This window comes from Physella acuta, unplaced genomic scaffold, assembly GCF_028476545.2.
Source record: "Physella acuta isolate Inbredline_101_S28 unplaced genomic scaffold, ASM2847654v3 ptg000268l, whole genome shotgun sequence".
In the NCBI taxonomy this organism is placed as follows: Eukaryota; Metazoa; Mollusca; class Gastropoda; family Physidae; genus Physella; species Physella acuta.
The window spans coordinates 290,391-311,136 of record NW_026731787.1 but is presented as its reverse complement, the minus strand read 5'-3'; the positions used below and the strand labels follow the sequence as shown (position 1 = coordinate 311,136).

At 37.5% G+C, this 20,746-nt stretch overlaps 4 protein-coding genes across 4 annotated transcripts; all 4 read right to left on the bottom strand.

The window, feature by feature from the left end:
- Nucleotides 1-420: 420 nt before the first annotated feature.
- Nucleotides 421-4,372, bottom strand: LOC131939213 (putative phosphoglycerate mutase). Its single transcript, XM_059297405.1, has 6 exons — nucleotides 4,122-4,372; nucleotides 2,902-3,111; nucleotides 2,562-2,645; nucleotides 2,357-2,455; nucleotides 1,911-2,019; nucleotides 421-1,516 (listed from the first exon to the last, which is right to left on the bottom strand). Exons 1-6 carry the CDS (start codon nucleotides 4,251-4,253, stop codon nucleotides 1,395-1,397), a joined length of 756 nt encoding a protein of 251 aa, XP_059153388.1. The 5' UTR covers nucleotides 4,254-4,372; the 3' UTR covers nucleotides 421-1,394.
- Nucleotides 4,373-5,682: 1,310 nt separating this feature from the next.
- Nucleotides 5,683-7,399, bottom strand: LOC131939218 (uncharacterized). The gene is made up of 2 exons (XM_059297418.1): nucleotides 7,182-7,399; nucleotides 5,683-6,442 (listed from the first exon to the last, which is right to left on the bottom strand). Exons 1-2 carry the CDS (start codon nucleotides 7,358-7,360, stop codon nucleotides 5,782-5,784), a joined length of 840 nt encoding a protein of 279 aa, XP_059153401.1. The 5' UTR covers nucleotides 7,361-7,399; the 3' UTR covers nucleotides 5,683-5,781.
- Nucleotides 7,400-7,751: 352 nt separating this feature from the next.
- LOC131939208 (uncharacterized) lies at nucleotides 7,752-16,815 on the bottom strand. Its single transcript, XM_059297401.1, has 5 exons — nucleotides 16,728-16,815; nucleotides 10,216-15,481; nucleotides 9,990-10,091; nucleotides 8,199-8,357; nucleotides 7,752-7,847 (listed from the first exon to the last, which is right to left on the bottom strand). The coding sequence occupies exons 2-5, from the start codon at nucleotides 15,394-15,396 to the stop codon at nucleotides 7,752-7,754; spliced, it is 5,538 nt and encodes a 1,845-aa protein (XP_059153384.1). The 5' UTR covers nucleotides 15,397-15,481; nucleotides 16,728-16,815.
- Nucleotides 16,816-18,400: 1,585 nt separating this feature from the next.
- On the bottom strand, nucleotides 18,401-20,483 carry LOC131939212 (uncharacterized). Its single transcript, XM_059297404.1, has 4 exons — nucleotides 20,376-20,483; nucleotides 19,738-19,859; nucleotides 18,753-18,917; nucleotides 18,401-18,557 (listed from the first exon to the last, which is right to left on the bottom strand). Exons 1-4 carry the CDS (start codon nucleotides 20,447-20,449, stop codon nucleotides 18,499-18,501), a joined length of 420 nt encoding a protein of 139 aa, XP_059153387.1. The 5' UTR covers nucleotides 20,450-20,483; the 3' UTR covers nucleotides 18,401-18,498.
- Nucleotides 20,484-20,746: the final 263 nt, after the last annotated feature.

Here is a 20,746-nt window from a genome sequence, read left to right as displayed (position 1 = left end):
GTTTTCAATATTAGACATCCTAAAATAAAGATGCTTGAAACACTATTTCTATTTTTTTAAAAGATGCACTAGTAGCCCATGATAAAAAGAATATTCATATTTAACTGCATATGCTATAAGTATACAAGATTCAATGTAAGTTCATTAACATGTTTACTAATCTAACCACACTTTAGGCCTGCATTACTAAGTAATTCAATCTGCCAGATTCAGCATCTTAAACTAGTAAAACAGAAAATCAGAGCTGATTTGACAGCATATCAAAACTATATGACTTGTGGGTGAAATATTTTTTAGGCTAGTCAAGAAAGACTGAAATATATCTTATTCCTTGAGTTCATTTTCTAAACATATATGTGCAAAGCATTGAGCTAATGAGATGAGGGTAATAAAACAAACAAGTGAAACTATCAGAAGAAATGAGTGACACTTAAAATTTATTGAACTTCAAATATTTAACATTCAAAGTGTGCATCTTCTGATGACACAAGCTAAAAAGTAATTTGTCCATCTATTCTACACGCAGGACTTAAGGAAACGGCTGAGCGGAGAAAAATAAATATGGAACAGGTAAACCATTAGATCCTTTAATTACATTATAAAATGACAAATAAAATTAGCAAAGTTATATCACAATTCAACACCATCAGTAAGGGAACAAAAAGTAAACAGTCACAGAAGAGCATTAGTTTTATTATATTTCTATATTGATAACACTTGTTCAATATTGAATGGGTAATTCTGCATAAATATACACATAGTACTGTCAGATGGTAAATACTAATTAATGGTTTGTTATCACTTGTTTTAATTATACTATTGCACCGTTATAAGCGAGGACTGTTTTTCTTGTTAAAATCAATGCAAGGACAGCATGACAACAAGCTTTGTTTCTGCCACTTCTGATCCCCTTGTCCAGCTTGCCTAGGTTCAGGGAGGGTAACTCTAGAAGGGCACTTTTTTTCTTCTGCTTTACCTTGGGCTAAAACCTTAGCTTGTGCAGAAGCTACCTCTTCATCTGATGCTAGGTAGTAATGACTGACAGGTCTCAGATCTTCATTTAGTTCATAACACATTGGAATAGCTAGTAAGAAAATGTGCAGAAAATACACCACACTAAAAATTGTTATTAATTTCTTTTTGAAATAGAATTGGTATCAAAGCAAATTATTTACTCAAAATGTAGAATAAGAATGTCTTAATGTTTATATATATATTACACTAAAATACAGTTAAAATTTGAATTTTTATTTAAGCTCTACTATACAAGTTGGGTATATCATGTTTACAACTGTAATAATACATTCAGCCTAAACAAAAAGGTGATGCAAATATTTTTGTGGTACATAATGATGGTAGTTATTCTAATGTACTCAACAAAACATTCACACAAATTATTTAGCTTTTCCTTGAGCAGCGACTTTGGCCTGAGCAGCCTTGACCTCTTCTTCTGAAGCCAAATAGTAGTGTTTAACAGGTCGAAGGTTTTCATCCAGTTCGTAAACCAAGGGGATGGCTGGAACGGTGAGTAACACAATCAAACAACCAAACTCATACAAACTCAATTTCAAACTGGCAATTTTTAAGAATAAAAAACAGGCCAATCAAACTTCAAATTTAAGATGTTTATTTTGTTGCAAAGTATAGTCATACAGGTTTAAAAATTATAACTTTTCATCCATTAAAATATTTACTGATTTAGCTACTTTTATTTTTGATAATTTAATTTGCTTAAAAATTTGACAAATACTTTACAAAAAGACCCAATCTACCACATTAACTACAGAAGAAAACTAGCAAGACTCATCAAAAATATTTTGAAAGTTAATGAATTAAACAAACCAAGCATAAAAAATCAGAACAAGAGAACTTGAAATTGTTGAAATAAAAAGTCAAAATGAAATGGTTACCTGTTGGTAGGTTAAGCCCAACGATGTCATTGTCTGACACGTTGTCCAAGTATTTAATCAGACCTCTCAAACTGTTGCCATGAGCAGCCACAATTACTCTTTTTCCTGACTGTAGTGTTAGAAAAAATTTCTTTTACAGCAAAACAATATTAGACAACTATGCACAATGATTAAACATTAAGAATTCTAATTATCAGTGAATTGACTACATGCTGATTAATCTTTTTAAAAGAGCTGATAAAAAAATCTAAAATATGTGTTAACTTAAAATTTGTTTTACAAATAAAAACATAAATCCATTTTAAAGACTAAAATTTAAAAAACCTAATGCTGATAGGAGTCTAAACTAAATTAATTGAATCAAATGCAAACAATCTCAGTAACGCAGAAGGTTATGATGAAGATAGTTATAATCAAAGTTTAATAATTGCTTAACTAGTAATTACCTTGATAGCTGGCACGATAGAATCGTACCAAAATGGAAGTGTGCGCTCAACAGTGTCTTTTAAACACTCACATGGAGGAATCATACCTTGATCCATATCCTGAAAAGTTTATATTCCTTATAAACCATGTAATGCTAAAATAAAATGATAAAAATTAAAGTGGATGGATAAAACAACTGAAAAACTACATAAACAAATAACCTACTGCATACTGTTTGCCTCTCCCAGACCAACGCTCATCTGTCTTTTCAAGTGGAGGTGGTGGAATATCATAAGATCGTCGCCAGATCTATTAAAAGTAAAGTTAAGGAAAGCACATTTCTTAAAAAGTCTAAAGATTTAAGTGATTCAATGTATTAGCAGGATTAAAAATATTTCTATATTTTCCGATAGGGCAATATATAAATTTTTTTCTGGTGTTGCTATGTTGTAGTTTGGACGCTAATTCTAAAAGTAATACTAGTAAATATACAATAGAGTAGCTGAATGAGCAAACAGAGAAGAAAAAAAAGTACAACAATTTTTCTAATAATTCATTTACCAACCTGAACTTGATCTTCTCCATACTTGGCTGCTGTTTCAGATTTATTAAGTCCCTGAAGTCCACCATAATGTCTCTCATTCAGACGCCATGATCTAACCACAGGTAGCCAGTGGCAATCCAGTTCTTCTTGGATAAGATACAGTGTTTTTATAGCTCTCTTCAAGACACTAGTAAATGCAATGTCAAATTCATATCCTTGGTTTTTAAGGAGCTGATAAAGATATTTAAAACAATTAGAACTACATGGAGGGTAGAAATTGAATTAACAAAAACATCAAAACAAACAAGAAAGCTAATTCACATACAATTGGCCTATACAAATGAGAAGTAGGCCTATTTATTTCGAGTATGTGTTTATTAATGTAATAATCATAAATAATGTTATTGTCCCACATTGTCAGAAGGGATGTGAGATAGGATTAGGGACAAGTAAATTAAGTTAGAAGACAAAACTGCATTTGGCTAAATAAGTACGGGCCTGGCCTTAGGCCTTTTTAATTAGACAATGTTTAGGCCTAAAGTTTTGTGGAGAATCGTAGGGTTACACATTTTAACAAAAAGGGCAAGCCTACAATTGTACTCAGAAAACAAGTATTTGAATAAATAGGTACAAACTTAAGTTTAAATAAACATAGCAGGCCGACATAGTTCATTAGCTCATATCAGCATGCACTGTTGTGTACAATGGTGCATTGATTTATGATTTACTTAATACTTTATCTAGATTTAGTAGTAGTAGTAGTAGTACTAATAATAAGTCCTAGATCTAGCTAGATTTAGATCTAGATCTACTTTCAAGATTCTCAACTAATATCTAGATTCTAGATCTAGAAACTGTAGTAGTAGTAGTAGTCTGGCCCCCCACTAATAAACCAATAAATTCTACTTTATTACTACTACTACTTACTTATTATTATACTTCTTATAGATTCTAGTTGACAGACATCTCTAATCAAGAGTCTAGTCTAGACTCCTAGACTGAGTCTAGATCTAGATCTAGATCTAGATTCTAGATCTAGATAGATGACTCTCTAGATCTAGCGCTCACAGATCTTAGATTCTCTATAGATCTAGCTAGATATATCTAAAACTAAAACTTTAACTAAAAGCTAGAATTATAGGCTATTTTATTTAATATTTATAGTTTATAGGCCTATGCCTATTTATTAACTATTTATTTTACTTTAACTTTATTTTTTACTTTAATGATGCAGATCGTACCTGTCCAGCGTAGACAGCTTCCGTAATTCCTGTTTGAGATAAATCAGCATCATGCCACCCACAGAATAAGTTCTTTTCGTTATATACACTCTCTCCATGTCGAACAAGACAAATCTTGTATTTGGCAGCCATGGTTTTTCTTGTTAAAACTGTAAACTGTAATGTTATGCTAAATTACAAGTTTTAGTTCACTAAGCTAAAATTTCGATTTGACCGACCTTGAAACTAACCGGCCAGAAGACCTTCACCTTACTAAAACACAAGGGTAGGCTACTCTTAAATAAAGAACTTGTTTGCCGTGCACAGAGGTTACCGATTTATTTTTCTTTGATAATTTATTTTTGTTGCATAGTCTTTCTTGTGCTGATAATGTGTGATAAATGATTGTGTTGTCATACTTATTTTAGTTTTTTTTTTAATAAAAACTTTTTTTGTAAATGATGTGTTATGTAGGCCTACCGTTGATCAGTTTTTTTTAACGAATCAGTGCACCATTTGTTATTATTCAGCTCGACTAGGTGCCACCCCGTACAGTACACATGTGGCGAATGTAAAAATATCCAGATGATTTTGAGGTGACTAGTGATAGGATGAGACAAGGATTGTCTGATGGCATCACCAATTATAATGTTCACACTGAACCCTTCACATGTTCACACTGAACCCTGCACATGTTTACACTACTGAACCCTGATTATGTTAACGCTGAACCCTGCATCTGGTGACACGTTCACACTGAACCATTTAACTAGAAACATGTCCACACTGAACCTTTTAACTAGAGACATTACACACTGAACCCTTTAACTAGAGACATTACACACTGAACCCTTTAACTAGAGACATGTCCACTGAACCCTTTAACTAGAAACATGTTCACACTGAACCCTTTAACCAGAGATATATTCACACTAAACCCTTTAACTAGAGACATGTCCACTGAACCCTTTAACTAGAAACATGTCCACACTGAACCCTTTAACTAGAGATATATTCACACTGAACCCTTTAACTAGAGACATATTCACACTGAACCCTTTAACTAGAAACATGTCCACACTGAACCCTTTAACTAGAGATATATCCACACTGAACCCTTTAACTAGAGATATATTCACACTGAACCCTTTAACTAGAGACATATTCACACTGAACCCTTTAACTAGAGATATATTCACACTGAACCCTTTAACTAGAGACATGTTCACACTGAACCCTTTAACTAAATATATATTCACATTGAACCCTTTAACTAGAAACATGTCCACACTGAACCCTTTAACTAGAGATATATTCACACTGAACCCTTTAACTAGAGACATGTCCACACTGAACCCTTTAACTAGAGACATGTTCACACTGAACCCTGCCCATGTTCACACTGAACATTGCGAATAGCGATGCTTTAGACATGCCTTGGATTTCAATATTCTACATATGAGGGTCATCAAATTTTACAATTGAATGAACACAAGAGACGATTCCAAACTTTTGAGCACAAATGAAAACTGAATACTTTATACAAACACATCAAATTTAATAAAGTAAAATATAACCTATTTACAGATTATTAAAACAGATATAATTAATGAAATATAACTGTAATATCTTAAAATCCAGGCTAAGACAAAATTTTATTTTTATTTTGTTCTGACGGCTATTAAAAATTATCATCGGATAGCGCCACACTTGATTTGGATTCGGTTGTAACTGGTTCTGAAACGATCCTATTTACATGCGCTTCTTCTTGCTCGTCAGGTTCTTCACAGATGTCACCCAACCAAGTGCCGTATATCGTTGTGTAATCGCAGCTAGGGTTTTCCGTGGGGTTCAGGGTTTTAGATTGTTTGTTGCCTGCGCCTCTTTTACCCAAATTTGCCAACACGCCATCCTTAGCTGTCGGCACAGGAAGTACTGTTTTGTCCAAAGATGGATCGCTGCCAACAGGATTTGATTTCCGCTTGCGGAGTGATGCTTTTAAGGACTCCACTTTCCGGGCGAGTTCTGGAGGTAACGTTATTTCTTCAGCTCTTGACGTGTGATCCCTTGTAAGTAGTGATGATGGGGTATGTCTTGACCTGGTAGAAATCTTTTGTTTGTCTGAGAGTTTACTCCCCTTACTGGAACTCTCTTGTCTTTCGGAGATAACGCCTTCCTTAGCGGCGGCTACTGTCTTGTCTAACTGCAAAGAAAGGGGCATGTACTCTTCATGTCTGGCGAAATCGTCTTGACGTTTTTTCTTTTGCTTATCTCGCCTGATGCCGCCACTAAATGATTCTGTGTTGTCATTCAGTAATTCAATCAACCGTTGCCGAAATCCTCTGTGGAAAAAAAAAAGCAAATGGAATGTGGGATTTATTTAACGATTTCAAAATGTGGACCACTTTACCAAATGACAAGTGAGATGTGGACCACATTACCAGATGACAACTGAGGTGTGGACCACATTACCAGATGACAACTAAGATGTGGACCACATTACCAGATGACTACTGAGATGTGGACAACATTACTAGATGACTACTGAGATGTGGACCACATTACTAGATGACTACTGAGATGTGGACCACATTACCAGATGACAAGTGAGATGTGGACCACATTACTAGATGACAACTGTGATGTGGACCACATTACCAGATAACAAATGAGATGTGGGCCACATTACCAGATAACAAATGAGATGTGGACCACATTACCATATGACAAGTGAGATGTGGACCACATTACTAGATGACAACTGTGATGTGGGCCACATTACTAGATGACTACTGAGATGTGGACCACATTACCAGATGGCAAATGAGATGTGGGCCACATTACTAGATGACAACTGTGATGTGGACCACATTACTAGATGATTACTGTGATGTGGGCCACATTACAGGAGGAAAAATAAGTTGTGGACCCCATTACCTAAAAATAGATGGGTTTAAATTTCAACAGCTTTATAGTCGAGACAGAATTAAGAGAAAGATCTGCTAATCAACTTTGTCTAACACCTCTAGAAAACCTAATCATCACACATTTGTTAACACAAGTCTTGTACAAGCTACTCACCTGTCACTGGTGGAGTTGTTATCTCTCCTGTAGGTGGCCCGGATAAACTCCTGACGTAGTCGGTCATGGTCCCTCTCTAGGGCTCTCAGGGATTCTCGAGTTATTCTGTGAAACACCTTCTCAGCATCGCGTTGTGACGTCAGATCCACGATCCTCATTTTTAGGGTCTCGTAATCCATGCCTTTGTGAACGACTTGTGGTTTGTTGTCATCTAACTCAGCGTGTCTGCGCAGTCAAAATAAACATTCGTTCATGCTGATGTACTTCAAGTTATTTTTGTCTGTCATTTTTTTCAATAAGTCGTAGAAAGTAAAACAAAATAATCGAAATATCTTTGATCTAATAAGTGGGATATTTTTGTTATTGAAAATTAAAAACAAAGTAATTTTTTTCAATATTTCTGTACGCATGACAGTTATGAGTTAAGAGATACATCGTTCAACAGATACTTGAAAAATAAAACCCATTATTACCAGATGGCATGGTACCTACTTTATGATTGAATAACACCAAGTTGGAAATACGCGTCAACACCGCAATAAACAAAAACGTTGATAAAGTGTTATTCACTTACTTGGAGATTTTGAGTTCAGAGATAATATGAGTAAGTTCTGTATATTTGTTAGTCAGGCTTTGACTGTGATTGTTCAAGGCAGTTGTCACTCTCTTTAGTCAGTTGAAAAATGTGGAAAAATACATTATGAGGTATTAGTATTAGCGCAGATAGAAATTTTAACCACGATAGAAGTTAAGGGAAGTAACAATTACATTTAAAATAGTTAAACTGTACAATAACTTTTGTCCCCTTTGTAAAGAATATTTTTGTAATAAATTTATAGGCATTTTATGTCTATTCAGTTTTGAAATCTAAAGCTGGGACATACCGAATCTAAACAAATCTGTGAATGAGAAGCCCATCTCCAACCATGTCTCTATTGTCGGATAAAGCTAAATTGAATGAAAGTAAACGACTAATGACAAATGTTTAGACTAAAAAAGAGACAACCTCTAAAGTACCTGTTCTATTTGTTCCACCGTCTCCAGGAATTGTGAGGCCAGGTGTTGTGCCACAGAGTCCAACGTTTCTTTGATCAAGTTTCTCAGCGAGTCGTCTCTCTTAGCACTGGCTTGGCTGTGGGTGTGGTCTAGCTGCTCCAATCTCGTCTCAATACAATCCTAGTCAAGGAACAACAACAATACAATCCTGGTCAAGGAACAACAACAATACAATCCTAGTCAAGGAACAACAACAATACAATCCTAGTCAAGGAACAACAACAATACAATCCTGGTCAAGGAACAACAACAATACAATCCTGGTCAAGGAACAACAACAATACAATCCTAGTCAAGGAACAACAACAATACAATCCTGGTCAAGAACAACAATAATACAATCCTAGTCAAGGAACAACAACAATAGAATCCTGGTCAAGGAACAACAATACAATCCTAGTCAAGGAACAACAACAATACAATCCTAGTCAAGGAACAACAACAATACAATCCTGGTCAAGGAACAACAATACAATCCTGGTCAAGGAACAACAACAATACAATCCTGGTCAAGGAACAACAACAATACAATCCTAGTCAAGGAACAACAACAATACAATCCTGGTCAAGGAACAACAATACAATCCTGGTCAAGGAACAACAACAATACAATCCTAGTCAAGGAACAACAATACAATCCTGGTAAAGGGACAACAACAATACAATCCTAGTCAAGGGACAACAACAATACAATCCTAGTCAAGGGACAACAACAATACAATCCTGGTCAAGGAACAACAACAATACAATCCTAGTCAAGGAACAACAATACAATCCTAGTCAAGGAACAACAATACAATCCTGGTCAAGGAACAACAACAATACAATCCTGGTCAAGGAACAACAACAATACAATCCTAGTCAAGGAACAACAATACAATCCTAGTCAAGGAACAACAATACAATCCTAGTCAAGGAACAACAACAATACAATCCTGGTCAAGGAACAACAACAATACAATTCTAGTCAAGGAACAACAACAATACAATCCTGGTCAAGGAACAACAACAATACAATGCTGGTCAAGGAACAACAACAATACAATCCTAGTCAAGGAACAACAACAATACAATGCTGGTCAAGGAACAACAACAATACAATCCTAGTCAAGGAACAACAACAATACAATCCTAGTCAAGGAACAACACCAATACAATCCTAGTCAAGGAACAACACCAATACAATCCTAGTCAAGGAACAACACCAATACAATCCTAGTCAAGGGACAACAACAATACAATCCTGGTCAAGGGACAACAACAATACAATCCTGGTCAAGGAACAACAACAATACAATCCTAGTCAAGGAACAACAACAATACAATCCTAGTCAAGGAACAACACCAATACAATCCTAGTCAAGGAACAACACCAATACAATCCTAGTCAAGGGACAACAACAATACAATCCTGGTCAAGGGACAACAACAATACAATCCTGGTCAAGGAACAACAACAATACAATCCTAGTCAAGGAACAACAACAATACAATCCTAGTCAAGGAACAACAACAATACAATCCTAGTCAAGGGACAACAACAATACAATCCTGGTCAAGGAACAACAAACTTAGCCGATAATAAACTGTCATTTGTTATACAGAGACTTTAATTTTGAAATTTAATGTTTATACTATAGCATTTATCTACTACAGAAATATTTAGACACTCACCTTAAGTCTTGCATGGATTAATAAAACAACAACACAAAACGAACATGAATGAGAAAAATAAAATAAAAAATGTCCCACCATCGATTTTTTCAGCTGTTCACAATGTTTTTCAGCGAATATTTTGGCATTACTTTCTGCCAGTCGCAAGGTTTCCACCTGGCCATGGTCGATGTTGTCCAGCTATGGAGTAGACATTGAAGGTGATACAGAATTTAATGAAAGTTGGGAGAAGTAAGAAAACATAATCACTTCAAAACAAAGGTAAAAACCTATCTTTAGATGAAGAGAAAATGAATATGCTTACGTTACTCTGTAGGGATTTACATAGCTCGTAAGACGTGTCGAGTTTGGAAGAGAGAGTTTGGAAGTGTTCAACGAAAGCTTCGTCTACTTGTCTTGCATCACTTGGCAAACTAGCCCCAGCTTGATCTGGCAACCCATCGCCTTTATTGTCCTCTGTCTGTGAAGACTGTGTATGTACGGTCGTGTGTAGCTTGGCTATCGTGTTGCCCGTGGAGCCAGCAGCCGTGTCGATGGGTTGTTTTGATACACACGAACAGCTGCAGTAACACGAGCACACGGGTCGTGGGTCGGTACAACAATAACCCCTAGCACGACCCGATCTGCATGGAGCTTCTCTCGAACTGCAAGTCCCAAGCTCAGTACCTGAGTATGGAGATCTTTTACACGGATGCTCTTGGACGCATTCCATGTTTACATTCTGCTGAGCCAAATGGTGTTCTATGCTAGAAACCTTGTCAAACAGAGCCAGTATTGTTTGATAGTCATCTCTTTTAAGGTGTGATTCTTGCTTTGGGTACACAAAGTTCCGGGGGTGTGTCTCCTGGCACGGGTCTTTGGAATTATACAAGCAGTAGTTCTCCGCCGACGGGTGGATGTCATAGCAGTCTCTGGAATCAAAGGACATGTCACTCCAATCTCGGTGGATCTGTTGAGCAGAGCTGCGTTGTTTCGACAAGGAGCACCAGGGGCGGGCGAGAGACGGTCTGAGACTGCGGGAATCCTGAAAGTTCGGGTTCACGGCCTTGTAGGTCAGCGGCTTGCAGCGGCCTGTTTCCTTGTTGGCTTGAACGTATGATAGGAAATCTTTCGAATCCCCGACATATGTCCAGTCTTCCTCGCGTGGTAAACGGTCAGAAATAACAGGAATTAAACCACGGTTTAGAACCTCATGTTGTGTCGAAAGTAGGTTCTCATTTTGTCGTCTTTCTGTACTTTGTCTTCCATCTCGTTCGAGTTTACATTCATCATCAAATTTGTCATCATTCTGGTAGCTGCTTGCTTGAATAGTTTCTGGAGTTTTATCTAGGGAGTTTAGATTTTGCTCGATTTTATATTCTGTTGTGATAGTTTCACAAGGTTTGTCACCACTCAATACAAAGTTATTATCAGAAGCTGACTTCTTATTCTCATCATTTTGAAAGGAGTTATCGTGATTAGTGGTTGAAAAAACGAATGGTTTGTTCTGTAATACATTCATGAACATCTGTGGAATAGGGCAGCTGTTCAGAGTCGAGTTCTCGCACGGCGCTAGACGCACTATATTCTCTATAGAGGAAATATTGCGAGGAGCATATTTTTTTTCATCCTTCCTCAGCGTCGCGCTCTCTTCAATAACAATACTATCGTGCAGGCAGAAATTTCCTGAGTGATTTATTTGACCGATAGTCTGGTTTCCATCTTGTGTAATATCATTATAGAATATATCTTCACCGATTTCTTGAGTCTTGTCGTCATTGAATTCAGTTATGACAGTTTCCAGACTTTCTGCCGGCCGATGCACCCACTCATTACACGTTTCACCCCCAAAGATACACCCGGTTGGTTCTTGAGTCGACTCTCTGGGGACAGATTCACCCTGCAGGCAGCTGGTGCTGAGGGGAGGGAATGTGTACTCCCCGCTGGTGGAACTGAGAGACGAGACGTGTTCCAGAGACACGGCAAGAGACGACGGCTCCCGGCTGGTCTGGTGAGCTCTCAGTGCTGGAGTCTCCACCGCCTTTACCGGGGACTCCGCGGTGAAGATTGATGCCACTTTACGCGTGGTGCTTGGTTGAACAATTCGAGTAGGAGATATATCACTCAGCTTGATTGGTAAGGTTGTAGGTTCATTCGTCATTGCACAGTCAAAATCTTCTGTGATTAAACTAGCTTCGTCGTTTTCAGTATTTTCGTAATTCATGGTTGAATTGGTGCTTGTTTTTATCGGAGTTTCCTGAGATATTCTTGTTAAAAGAAGTTCAGAAACTGATGGGAAGAGTATCTCTGTGTTGTCGTAGTCACCGAAGTATTTGGGGTCCCCCATAGCACATGTAGAGCTATAAATAGACGTAGGGAGTCCAAGGTACTCACATTCGCTCTTAACCTGTGACCCTTTCCATGGCTCAATCGCCTTTCTACTGGACGTGGGGAACATAAGGCTTCCAATTCCAGAGTCTTTGCTGCTGTTGCTGTGTATGGATATTTGATCCAAAGTCTTGGACGTGGATGCCATGAGCCGCATGGGAGACCTGGACTTCCGTCTCCTCTGGGCGCACTGGGTCAACATCTTAAGCTTCTCATCAACAACGACCTTCTGCTTTTCTTTAAGGATATCCGACGGACTTTTGTCCCGTCTGAGGTCGTCCAAAATGTCCTCGTCGCTGCTCGACCACTCGACTTTAGGTAAAAAAGGCGCGTCGTTATCTTCGGAGTCGTTGAGCCCGACGTTGTTGACAGCAAACCACTTCCTGTGACTGGGCCTGCTTATGTGTGGTGTCATCTTTCCACGGGCGACCAAAGTTTTGCTGGAACATTCTATAGCTTCATCTTCGCTTGTATCTTTAGACGGGGTTGAAGTCAGTTTGTCATCAACTTTATCCAGACCCGCTTGTCTGTTTTCTATAACAGCTGTGTCATCTACACTCAAATTTAAAGTTCCAGTTGCGTTAATTCCACTGTTATCTACGGGTTTCTTTAAATCATCATTCAAGACAATGCTTTCATCTAATTTTACATTATCTTTGTGATCCTTAGTTTTTTTCTCGTCAATTATATGCTTTTCATCAAGAATATTCATCTCAATACCAATTAAATTTTCATCGACCTCTTCCTTTAACATTTCTTCTATTTCTTCTATTTCTTCATCTTCACCATTGCTGTCCGTGTTAAAATCTGATTCGTAGTTCCCATGAGTCTCGTCATCAACCTCAGCGGCTTTCAGCGTCATGCTAGAAGCCATTACATTGAGATCTTTTTCAGATGTTAATTTCGTAAACAAATCAGGTACAGTATCAGGAGTTTGTGGAGATTTCAATGTTTCCGGTGCTGCTTTGTTGGTTTCCTCAACCGCGAGAGCTAACACGTCATCAGGCAAATGGTCGTCATCTTGTGAGTCATAGTCCAGCAGCTGCGTCAGCATGGATGACGTGTACTTGCACGCGCTGTCCTCCAGCATATCCGAGCAGCTGTCGGTAGAATCGCTGTCTGAGGCAGGCGCCGACCCCAGCTGTAGAAAGTTTGAGTTTTGCTTTGTTTTTTTGGCGTGCATTTTCCCAGAACTCCAAACATACCCTGATTTAAAAGAGCTTGACCTTTTAACCTTACACCATGTTTTCTTTTCAGGTTTTTGCGCTGAATTGGCTGCGTCTTCTGTTTCTGTATTCAAAATGTAAGTTGGCGAGCATTTAGGCGGCAGATCGCGGTTTATCAAACTATTATCCGAGTCCACGGAAGGCGTTGTTTTCTTTTCCTTGCTTGTACTTCCGCTTGACGGATATTTCGTTTCAGATTTCATAGGACTTAGGCTGCCTGATTTTTCTATTACAAACGTACTTGACCTACGTAGAGATGCCGCCATTCCATCTCTGGTTGGCGATGTAGGGGGAAGCGTCAATCTTTTGGTGGCTTCTGCAGACGTCAACTGAAGCGCGGATAGCTCTTCACTCTCAATAGGATAAGATTTGAAAAATTCTTGCATGCACTCTTCCAAATCGTCGACAGCTTTCTCGTACGCTCTTGTTGTGGCGATATTTTCTGCACGATTTCTCGTATGTCCGATTTTAAGCTGCAGCGAGTTAGCCAGTCTTGCTTTCTCTAAGCAGAGGCTCAGATGTTTACTTCGCTCTGTAGATTCGCCTTGTGTAGGGGGGAAGTTTCCCGCGAGTTCGCTTGGCTTGACAGTCATGTACCCGCTGTTTCCTGATACATTTCTCAGGGCTGAGTAAGGATCTCTCAACTGGTGCTCAAGACAAGCGATAATGTCTTTGTTGATATCGTTAAATATATCAGCATTGCCTTTCAAAATTTTGTAGATGTCTTCGAAACAGTTTTTACAATCGAAATTTTCTTTTTGTGGTACGGGAAAATCTCTTTTTTTCGGGGTGTGAGTCTTTTCTTCACTCGAACCAACACAGCTGTCCTTGTCAACATCGGAATAAAAGTCTGGGAATTTGTCTCTCTCAGTTTTTATTTTTGTGGTTGTTTCTGTAGGCGGCTCGTCAGTTGGGATATTAGTGTTTACTAAATCTACCCCGTCTAGTGATTGTATAAGTTCAGCTGTAGAAGGGCTAGTCCCTACTACTTCATGAATGATTTGTGCTAGTTCTTCTTTTATTTTACATGCCATGATACCTTCATCATCCACAACTTTAGTTGGTGAATCAGGTTTATAAAGGTCAGTTTTTATGACGTCAGGCTGGTCAGTATTTTCATTTATATTTTTCGTTAACGACGTTGAGCCAGAGGCATCATTTTGGGCAGTAATGTCGTCAGAGTTTAATTTGAGATTCTCCTGTGGAGCGTCTGTACAACTAACTGCATGCAGATCGGTGAAGCTGCGGGTCAGGCGGACGTTTAAAGCTTCATCAGCTAAAGAAATGACGGACGTCTTGATATTACAGTGAGACAAGGATCCCTTGGCAGACAGAAAACGTTTTTCATTGGCTGGCCAGTTCTCACTCTCGCCGTCTGCTGGCAGCTTGCCTGCAGCAAAAATGACGTCATGCCTGTCTAGATTGACCCGCGTCTTAGACGCCAGCTGAGCGCAGGTGGTGCTCGTGGAGCTGCAGATCTCCTCCTCTATCACAGATTCACTCGAGGCCGAGGATGTCGAGTAGGACGAGTGGGTGCACTCCCCTTCACACTTGACGACGTCCTCAGAGTAAAAACAATCGTCCATCCGGTCATAGCATTCCGAGTCGGTCAAGGAACTTGTCTCAGAGTAGGACGACAGTGCCAGACAGCCCTCAGCTCCTGCTCCATCTCCAGGCAGCTCGTGTTTGATGGTCAGATTGGTGCTGGTATCGTCCAGCCCGTCGCTCTCGGTATCGATCTCTCTGAAGGCCGTCAGGTCCTTGTTCTCTGAGAGCAGGGCTAGGGTCCTCGTTCTCCTGTCCTCCAGCTTCTCCTTGAGTTCCTCTATCAAAGTTTTGCTGTATTTCCTCCACTCGGTGTGCTTCTTGTTGATTCCCACCGGCGTTGTCATGGTAACTTGGCTAGAAGCAGTGTCACAATCTACATCATGGAACAGACATTAAAGCTCCCTCAGCTTAGACCGCAACAGAAAGCCTCTAAGGATACACAACCAGTCTATAAATAACAAGCAAGCTATAAATAGGAATCAATTTATAAAAAAAAATAATCAATCATTAATAATCAATAAGTTAATCTGAATGTGAAAGACATTCTCTATTATTATAGCGCATTACAAGAAAACACGAGAGGAAATGTATTACACTTCTGTCCAGTAGATGAGCGAAGCATTGTTTTTCACAAGTTTAATTAAGTACTTAAAAAAAAAGTTTGATGAACGAAATTAAGCTCAAAGTGATGCTATGACAACATCATTGTGAAGCTAGACTATGGTCTAATTTAAGAAACAATATTGCGTACAGGATTATTTAACACTTAGTTAAAGCTACTAATTCATTATTCTTTTGAACGCAGAATAACGATATACCTCGTGTATTTGCAGCCCCAGATTTAAAGAAAAATAACTTGAGTTCTAATCCAACTCAGACTTTATAGTTTCAAAGCAATATTGTAGAGCTATAAAAATCGCGCTAAATGAACATAATATGCATGTTGTTTATTAAAAGCAGGCTAACATTCTATTTCTTATTTTGGCATTCTTAAAAACTAGACCAAACCCTATCCTTAGTCCCAACCTAGATAGCGAAACAGTAGGAAAATACAACTGCACTAAATATAGTACGGTCGTTAAGTGCGTTTAAAAAAAGGTGTTGTAATGCCCAAGTTTTGGTAAGAACGTTGTTTTTCATCTACTGCTTTGGTTATTACCGCTAGGCTAAGTTAAGGTTCTGGCGACACGCCCATCAAATACAATTTTAATACCAGCCAGACAACAGAGAGTCTCAATGTTCAAAGAGTCGGTTGTCTGAAGTAGTTCTATGTAAAAGTGCTACAAATGTAGCATATCTGATATACTGTAGTACTACAAGCTTCCATGGGGTGTTACTTAGCTTAAATATAGTTTAATTAATTTAGGAAGTAGTTAGCTTTCTTCGTTATAGATCCAGATATGGATTAGAGTCTATATCCAAAAAAGGAAATCAAGATCTACATAGATCTATAATTTAGATCTAGAATCTAGATTTGTCTACTGTCACCTGTGTAGTCATTAGATCTAGGATCTAGATCTAGATTATAGATCTATTCTAGATCTATATTTGAGTTTGATAAATGAGAAAATCACGACGTTTGCACGTTTGCCCAAATTAGACATAGTATATTTGTCACGATTTGTCAAATAAGGTTAAGAAAATGAAAGTAACGAACTTATGTCACTACACTTACTGCCTTGTACGTAAATATCTTTCTTGTACTACAACAGCCTTATCACAACAAATAACAAAGCCACTGAATACCATCCATCTTTTGTTGTTGTTCTGTCTCTATGAAACCAACCAAATGCTTTTGGGGTCGAGATTATTTGGGATGCAAATTTTAATGACGCAATCGGGTGGAGTTTACTAACTCTATTCCAAATAATCAGACAAAATGGTTATTAGAAAGCTAAACCATATTTAAAAACAAAACAATAAATAAATAATCATTTTTTATAGTAAGAAAAACTTAAACAAAAAATTCAAGTATTCGGCGTATATTTTTTACTGCTAAAATCATTGATCGTTGGAGATCGTATTAGTAACAAATCTTGGATACTAATAGCACGCGCTTTTAAGACATAAAATAAACTTCTCATAGGAAGATTTTTCTTTCTTTTTGTCGTGAAAAACAACAACAGAAAGAGGCAATCACTTTATGAGGAGGCTACACATTGGAAAACTTATACATATTCATTTATTAATTATCTCGAGAGGGTGCGATTTTCGTCAATACATGGTTTGGCTACCATAGTTCCAGAGCGGCTATGTTAGCACTTGTCATCTGTTGATTAGGCGTCCTGCATAGCAGGTAATGGGTTACTACGATATTCAGCGGTAAAACTGCAACAGGCGCACCCGCCGGCGTCCCGTCGATTGCGCAACCCGTAGCTCCCCGGGCTCCACAGCGAGCACTATGGGGAATACGTTCGTTTAAAAAAAAGGCTATACACTAAAGACACAATGGGGAACAATAATCATTGAGTTGATCGAATCAGGCACGTTCTCAGGCGCCCCAGTAGGGAGCGATTTGACGCCCCGAGCTATCTCGTGAGCGCTATAAGCGGCTACTTTCGTTTTAAACAGTGCGATAGACAATGGATTCAATGGGGCTTTATAGTTTTTCACTAAACTGAATCAGGCGCGCCCGCTGACGCGCCGGTTATGAACGATTAGCCCCGAGCTCTCCTCGGACTTAATTATATCGGGTACGCTAGTGCTTAATAATGGAGTGGCACTAAATGTGTACTGTAATGGTTTCACAGTCTGTATATTAAAGTATTTGCAACAGATGTATGTTAAAACAGATGCACTATATATATATATATATATATATATATACATATATATATATATATATATATATATATATATATATATATATATATATATATATATATATATATATATATATATATATATATATATATATATCAGTATTTTGAAGTGGTTAAATCATCACTATTACCAACTGGTTTGAATCTAGCTATACGAGTTTAAAAAGCTCATTTCATGATCAAAAGTTTTAGCCTACTCTCAATTAGAATTAAAATTTCACAATATCAGTAGAAACAAATTATTATTTAGAGATATTATATATATATATATATATATATATATATATATATATATATATATATATATATATATATATATATATATATATATATATATACATCAGTATTTTGAAGTGGTTAAATCATCACTATTACCAACTGGTTTGAATCTAGCTATACGAGTTTAAAAAGCTCATTTCATGATCAAAAGTTTTAGCCTACTCTCAATTAGAATTAAAATTTCACAATATCAGTAGAAACAAATTATTATTTAGAGAAACATGTACAAACTACACAATTCCCAGTAGTTAAAAATAATTTTATTACAGAAAATTATATTTTATATAACATTTTTTAAATTTATAAGATCATTGCAATTATCCATATTAGAAAAATCAATCCGGTTTAGTCGAAATAGGCATTCCAGTTAAATCTGAATTCTCTCTCAGAAATGGATCCGTTGCCTGAAAAAATGAATTTTTATCACACATTATTTTCCTAGGAAATGTAAGCATTTGTTAAATGTTTTTATTTTAGTCTTTGAGTACCTTTTTATCCAGTAGGTATTCAAGCTATACACACCACAACAGTTATACAAATTTGACTAGAGGAAAGTCGAAAGAATTTCAGTGTTAAATAAACGGAGAGATATTTCTTACCATCCTCATCGAAGAGATGGAAGATGTGTGGGAAGTCTTGGGCGTTGAGAACCTCATCGGCGACTCTGTCCAACTCGAGGAAGAAAAGTGGGGCGTTCTGTGGGTTGGGGAAGCCTTCTTGTCTCCAGCCCTGGTCAAATTCTTGTTTGGTCACATCACCGTCAGCTGAGGTATAAAAACATTTAATTGAACTTTGCTCAACATGCACAATTGATCTTCTAAAATAGGATAACTGACATAATTAACCACAGTACAATTTCTAAGAACTCACTATCGTCGTCAAAGTAAGTCAAGTAAGTCAGATGTACTGATGTAAGTAACCGTATGGGTACTCACAATTGTCGTCAAAGTAAGTCAAGTAAGTCAGGTGTACTTATGTAATAACCGTATGGGTACTCACAATTGTCGTCAAAGTAATTCAAGTAAGTCAGGTGTACTGATGTTAGTAACCGGCTGGGTACTCACAATTGTCGTCAAAGTAAGTCAAGTAAGTCAGGTGTACTGATGTAAGTAACCGTATGGGTACTCACAATTGTCGTCAAAGTAAGTCAAGTAAGTCAGGTGTACTGATGTAAGTAACCGTATGGGTACTCACAATTGTCGTCAAAGTAAGTCAAGTAAGTCAGGTGTACTGATGTATGAAACCGGCTGTGTACTCACAATTGTCGTCAAAGTAAGTCAAGTAAGTCAGGTGTACTGATGTAAGTAACCGTATGGGTACTCACAATTGTCGTCAAAGTAAGTCAAGTAAGTCAGGTGTACTGATGTAAGTAACCGTATGGGTACTCACAATTGTCGTCAAAGTAAGTCAAGTAAGTCAGGTGTACTGATGTATGAAACCGGCTGTGTACTCACAATTGTCGTCAAAGTAAGTCAAGTAAGTCAGGTGTACTGATGTATGAAACCGGCTGTGTACTCACAATTGTCGTCAAAGTAAGTCAAGTAAGTCAGGTGTACTGATGTAAAAAACTTCCTGGGTACTCACCATCATCGTCAAAGTGAAGCCAAAACCTGCTGAACTCGGCTTGAGAGAACTGGTTGTCACTTCCGGCGTATCTGTTGAAGATCTGGTCGAAGTTTGCGCCTCCCCCTCCCTGGGATATAACGCTAGGAAGTAAAGTTATTATTTTAATGTTGGATTGTAAAGGTGCTGAAATGATGAAGATGTATAATATGTCCTATTCATAAAATATTTTGCAGTTGCAGTGATGACAGCAAATAGTCATCAATTTATTTCACTGTTTATGTCTGTAATTAGCCAAACATTTCCCCCTTTATCTATTAAAAACGCCATCAATAAAAAAAATCTACATTAAAGTAATCAGAAAAGCCAATGAATTAAATACAAATAAAAAAAATATATCTGAAAAGTTAAAAAAAAAATTAAAGCAAAAAAATTATCTCAAAGATAAAGCCCTAAACATATTACAAAGTTGTAACCGGAAATCTTATATTTTATAATCCTACCTAAGCTACCTTTAACTAATCTAAGAATCAGCATTATTTTTTATCTCTACCACCAATCTAAGCGCTAAAGCTATTGTTTTAAACGAAAACTAAAGCTAATTCAACATATAGGCCTACAAATCTATATTTTTGAAAGAAATGACAAAACATGGTTACCATCCGAAGAAAGCGACAGCGAGGATTGCGAGTGATTTCATATTGAAGCTTTGGTCAACACTTGACTGATACATGGAACACCAGGCGTCGTCTTATATAGAAACTCTCGTCCCCATCTCCGCTTGATAGTAAATCCCAGGTGAACCAAAAACTCAGGTGTGTTGATTCTCACACATTTTTTTACATACGGAAAAGTTGAAAATCGTGTTCCGGCCACACGTGGACTGATTCCGCGATGGTTCTAAAATATAGTTACCTGTGGCGTAAAGTTTTAAGCACCTATAGTTAAATTGACAATACAAGTAATTTAGTATATTTTGACATTTATATATATTTATGACATTTGCTGTTAATCCGTAAATAATAACCAT

Bases quoted from the DNA above. Each gene is read 5' to 3' on its own strand.
- LOC131939213 (XM_059297405.1), bottom strand. From the start codon at position 4,253: ATGGCTGCCAAATACAAGATTTGTCTTGTTCGACATGGAGAGAGTGTA. The intron at 2,456-2,561 runs GTAGGTTATTTG...TAAACTTTTCAG, and splicing joins GGAGAGGCAAACAGTATGCA to GATATGGATCAAGGTATGAT. The intron at 2,020-2,356 runs GTAATTACTAGT...CTAACACTACAG, and splicing joins CTATCGTGCCAGCTATCAAG to TCAGGAAAAAGAGTAATTGT.
- LOC131939218 (XM_059297418.1), bottom strand. From the start codon at position 7,360: ATGGATTACGAGACCCTAAAAATGAGGATCGTGGATCTGACGTCACAA. The intron at 6,443-7,181 runs GTGAGTAGCTTG...TTTTTTCCACAG, and splicing joins AACAACTCCACCAGTGACAG to AGGATTTCGGCAACGGTTGA.
- LOC131939208 (XM_059297401.1), bottom strand. From the start codon at position 15,396: ATGACAACGCCGGTGGGAATCAACAAGAAGCACACCGAGTGGAGGAAA. The intron at 10,092-10,215 runs GTAAGCATATTC...TCTACTCCATAG, and splicing joins GTAAATCCCTACAGAGTAAC to CTGGACAACATCGACCATGG. The intron at 7,848-8,198 runs GTACTTTAGAGG...AACTGACTAAAG, and splicing joins CGGTGGAACAAATAGAACAG to AGAGTGACAACTGCCTTGAA.
- LOC131939212 (XM_059297404.1), bottom strand. From the start codon at position 20,449: ATGTATCAGTCAAGTGTTGACCAAAGCTTCAATATGAAATCACTCGCA. The intron at 19,860-20,375 runs GTAACCATGTTT...TTTACTTCCTAG, and splicing joins GCTGTCGCTTTCTTCGGATG to CGTTATATCCCAGGGAGGGG. The intron at 18,918-19,737 runs GTGAGTACCCAG...TTTATACCTCAG, and splicing joins GCTTCACTTTGACGATGATG to CTGACGGTGATGTGACCAAA.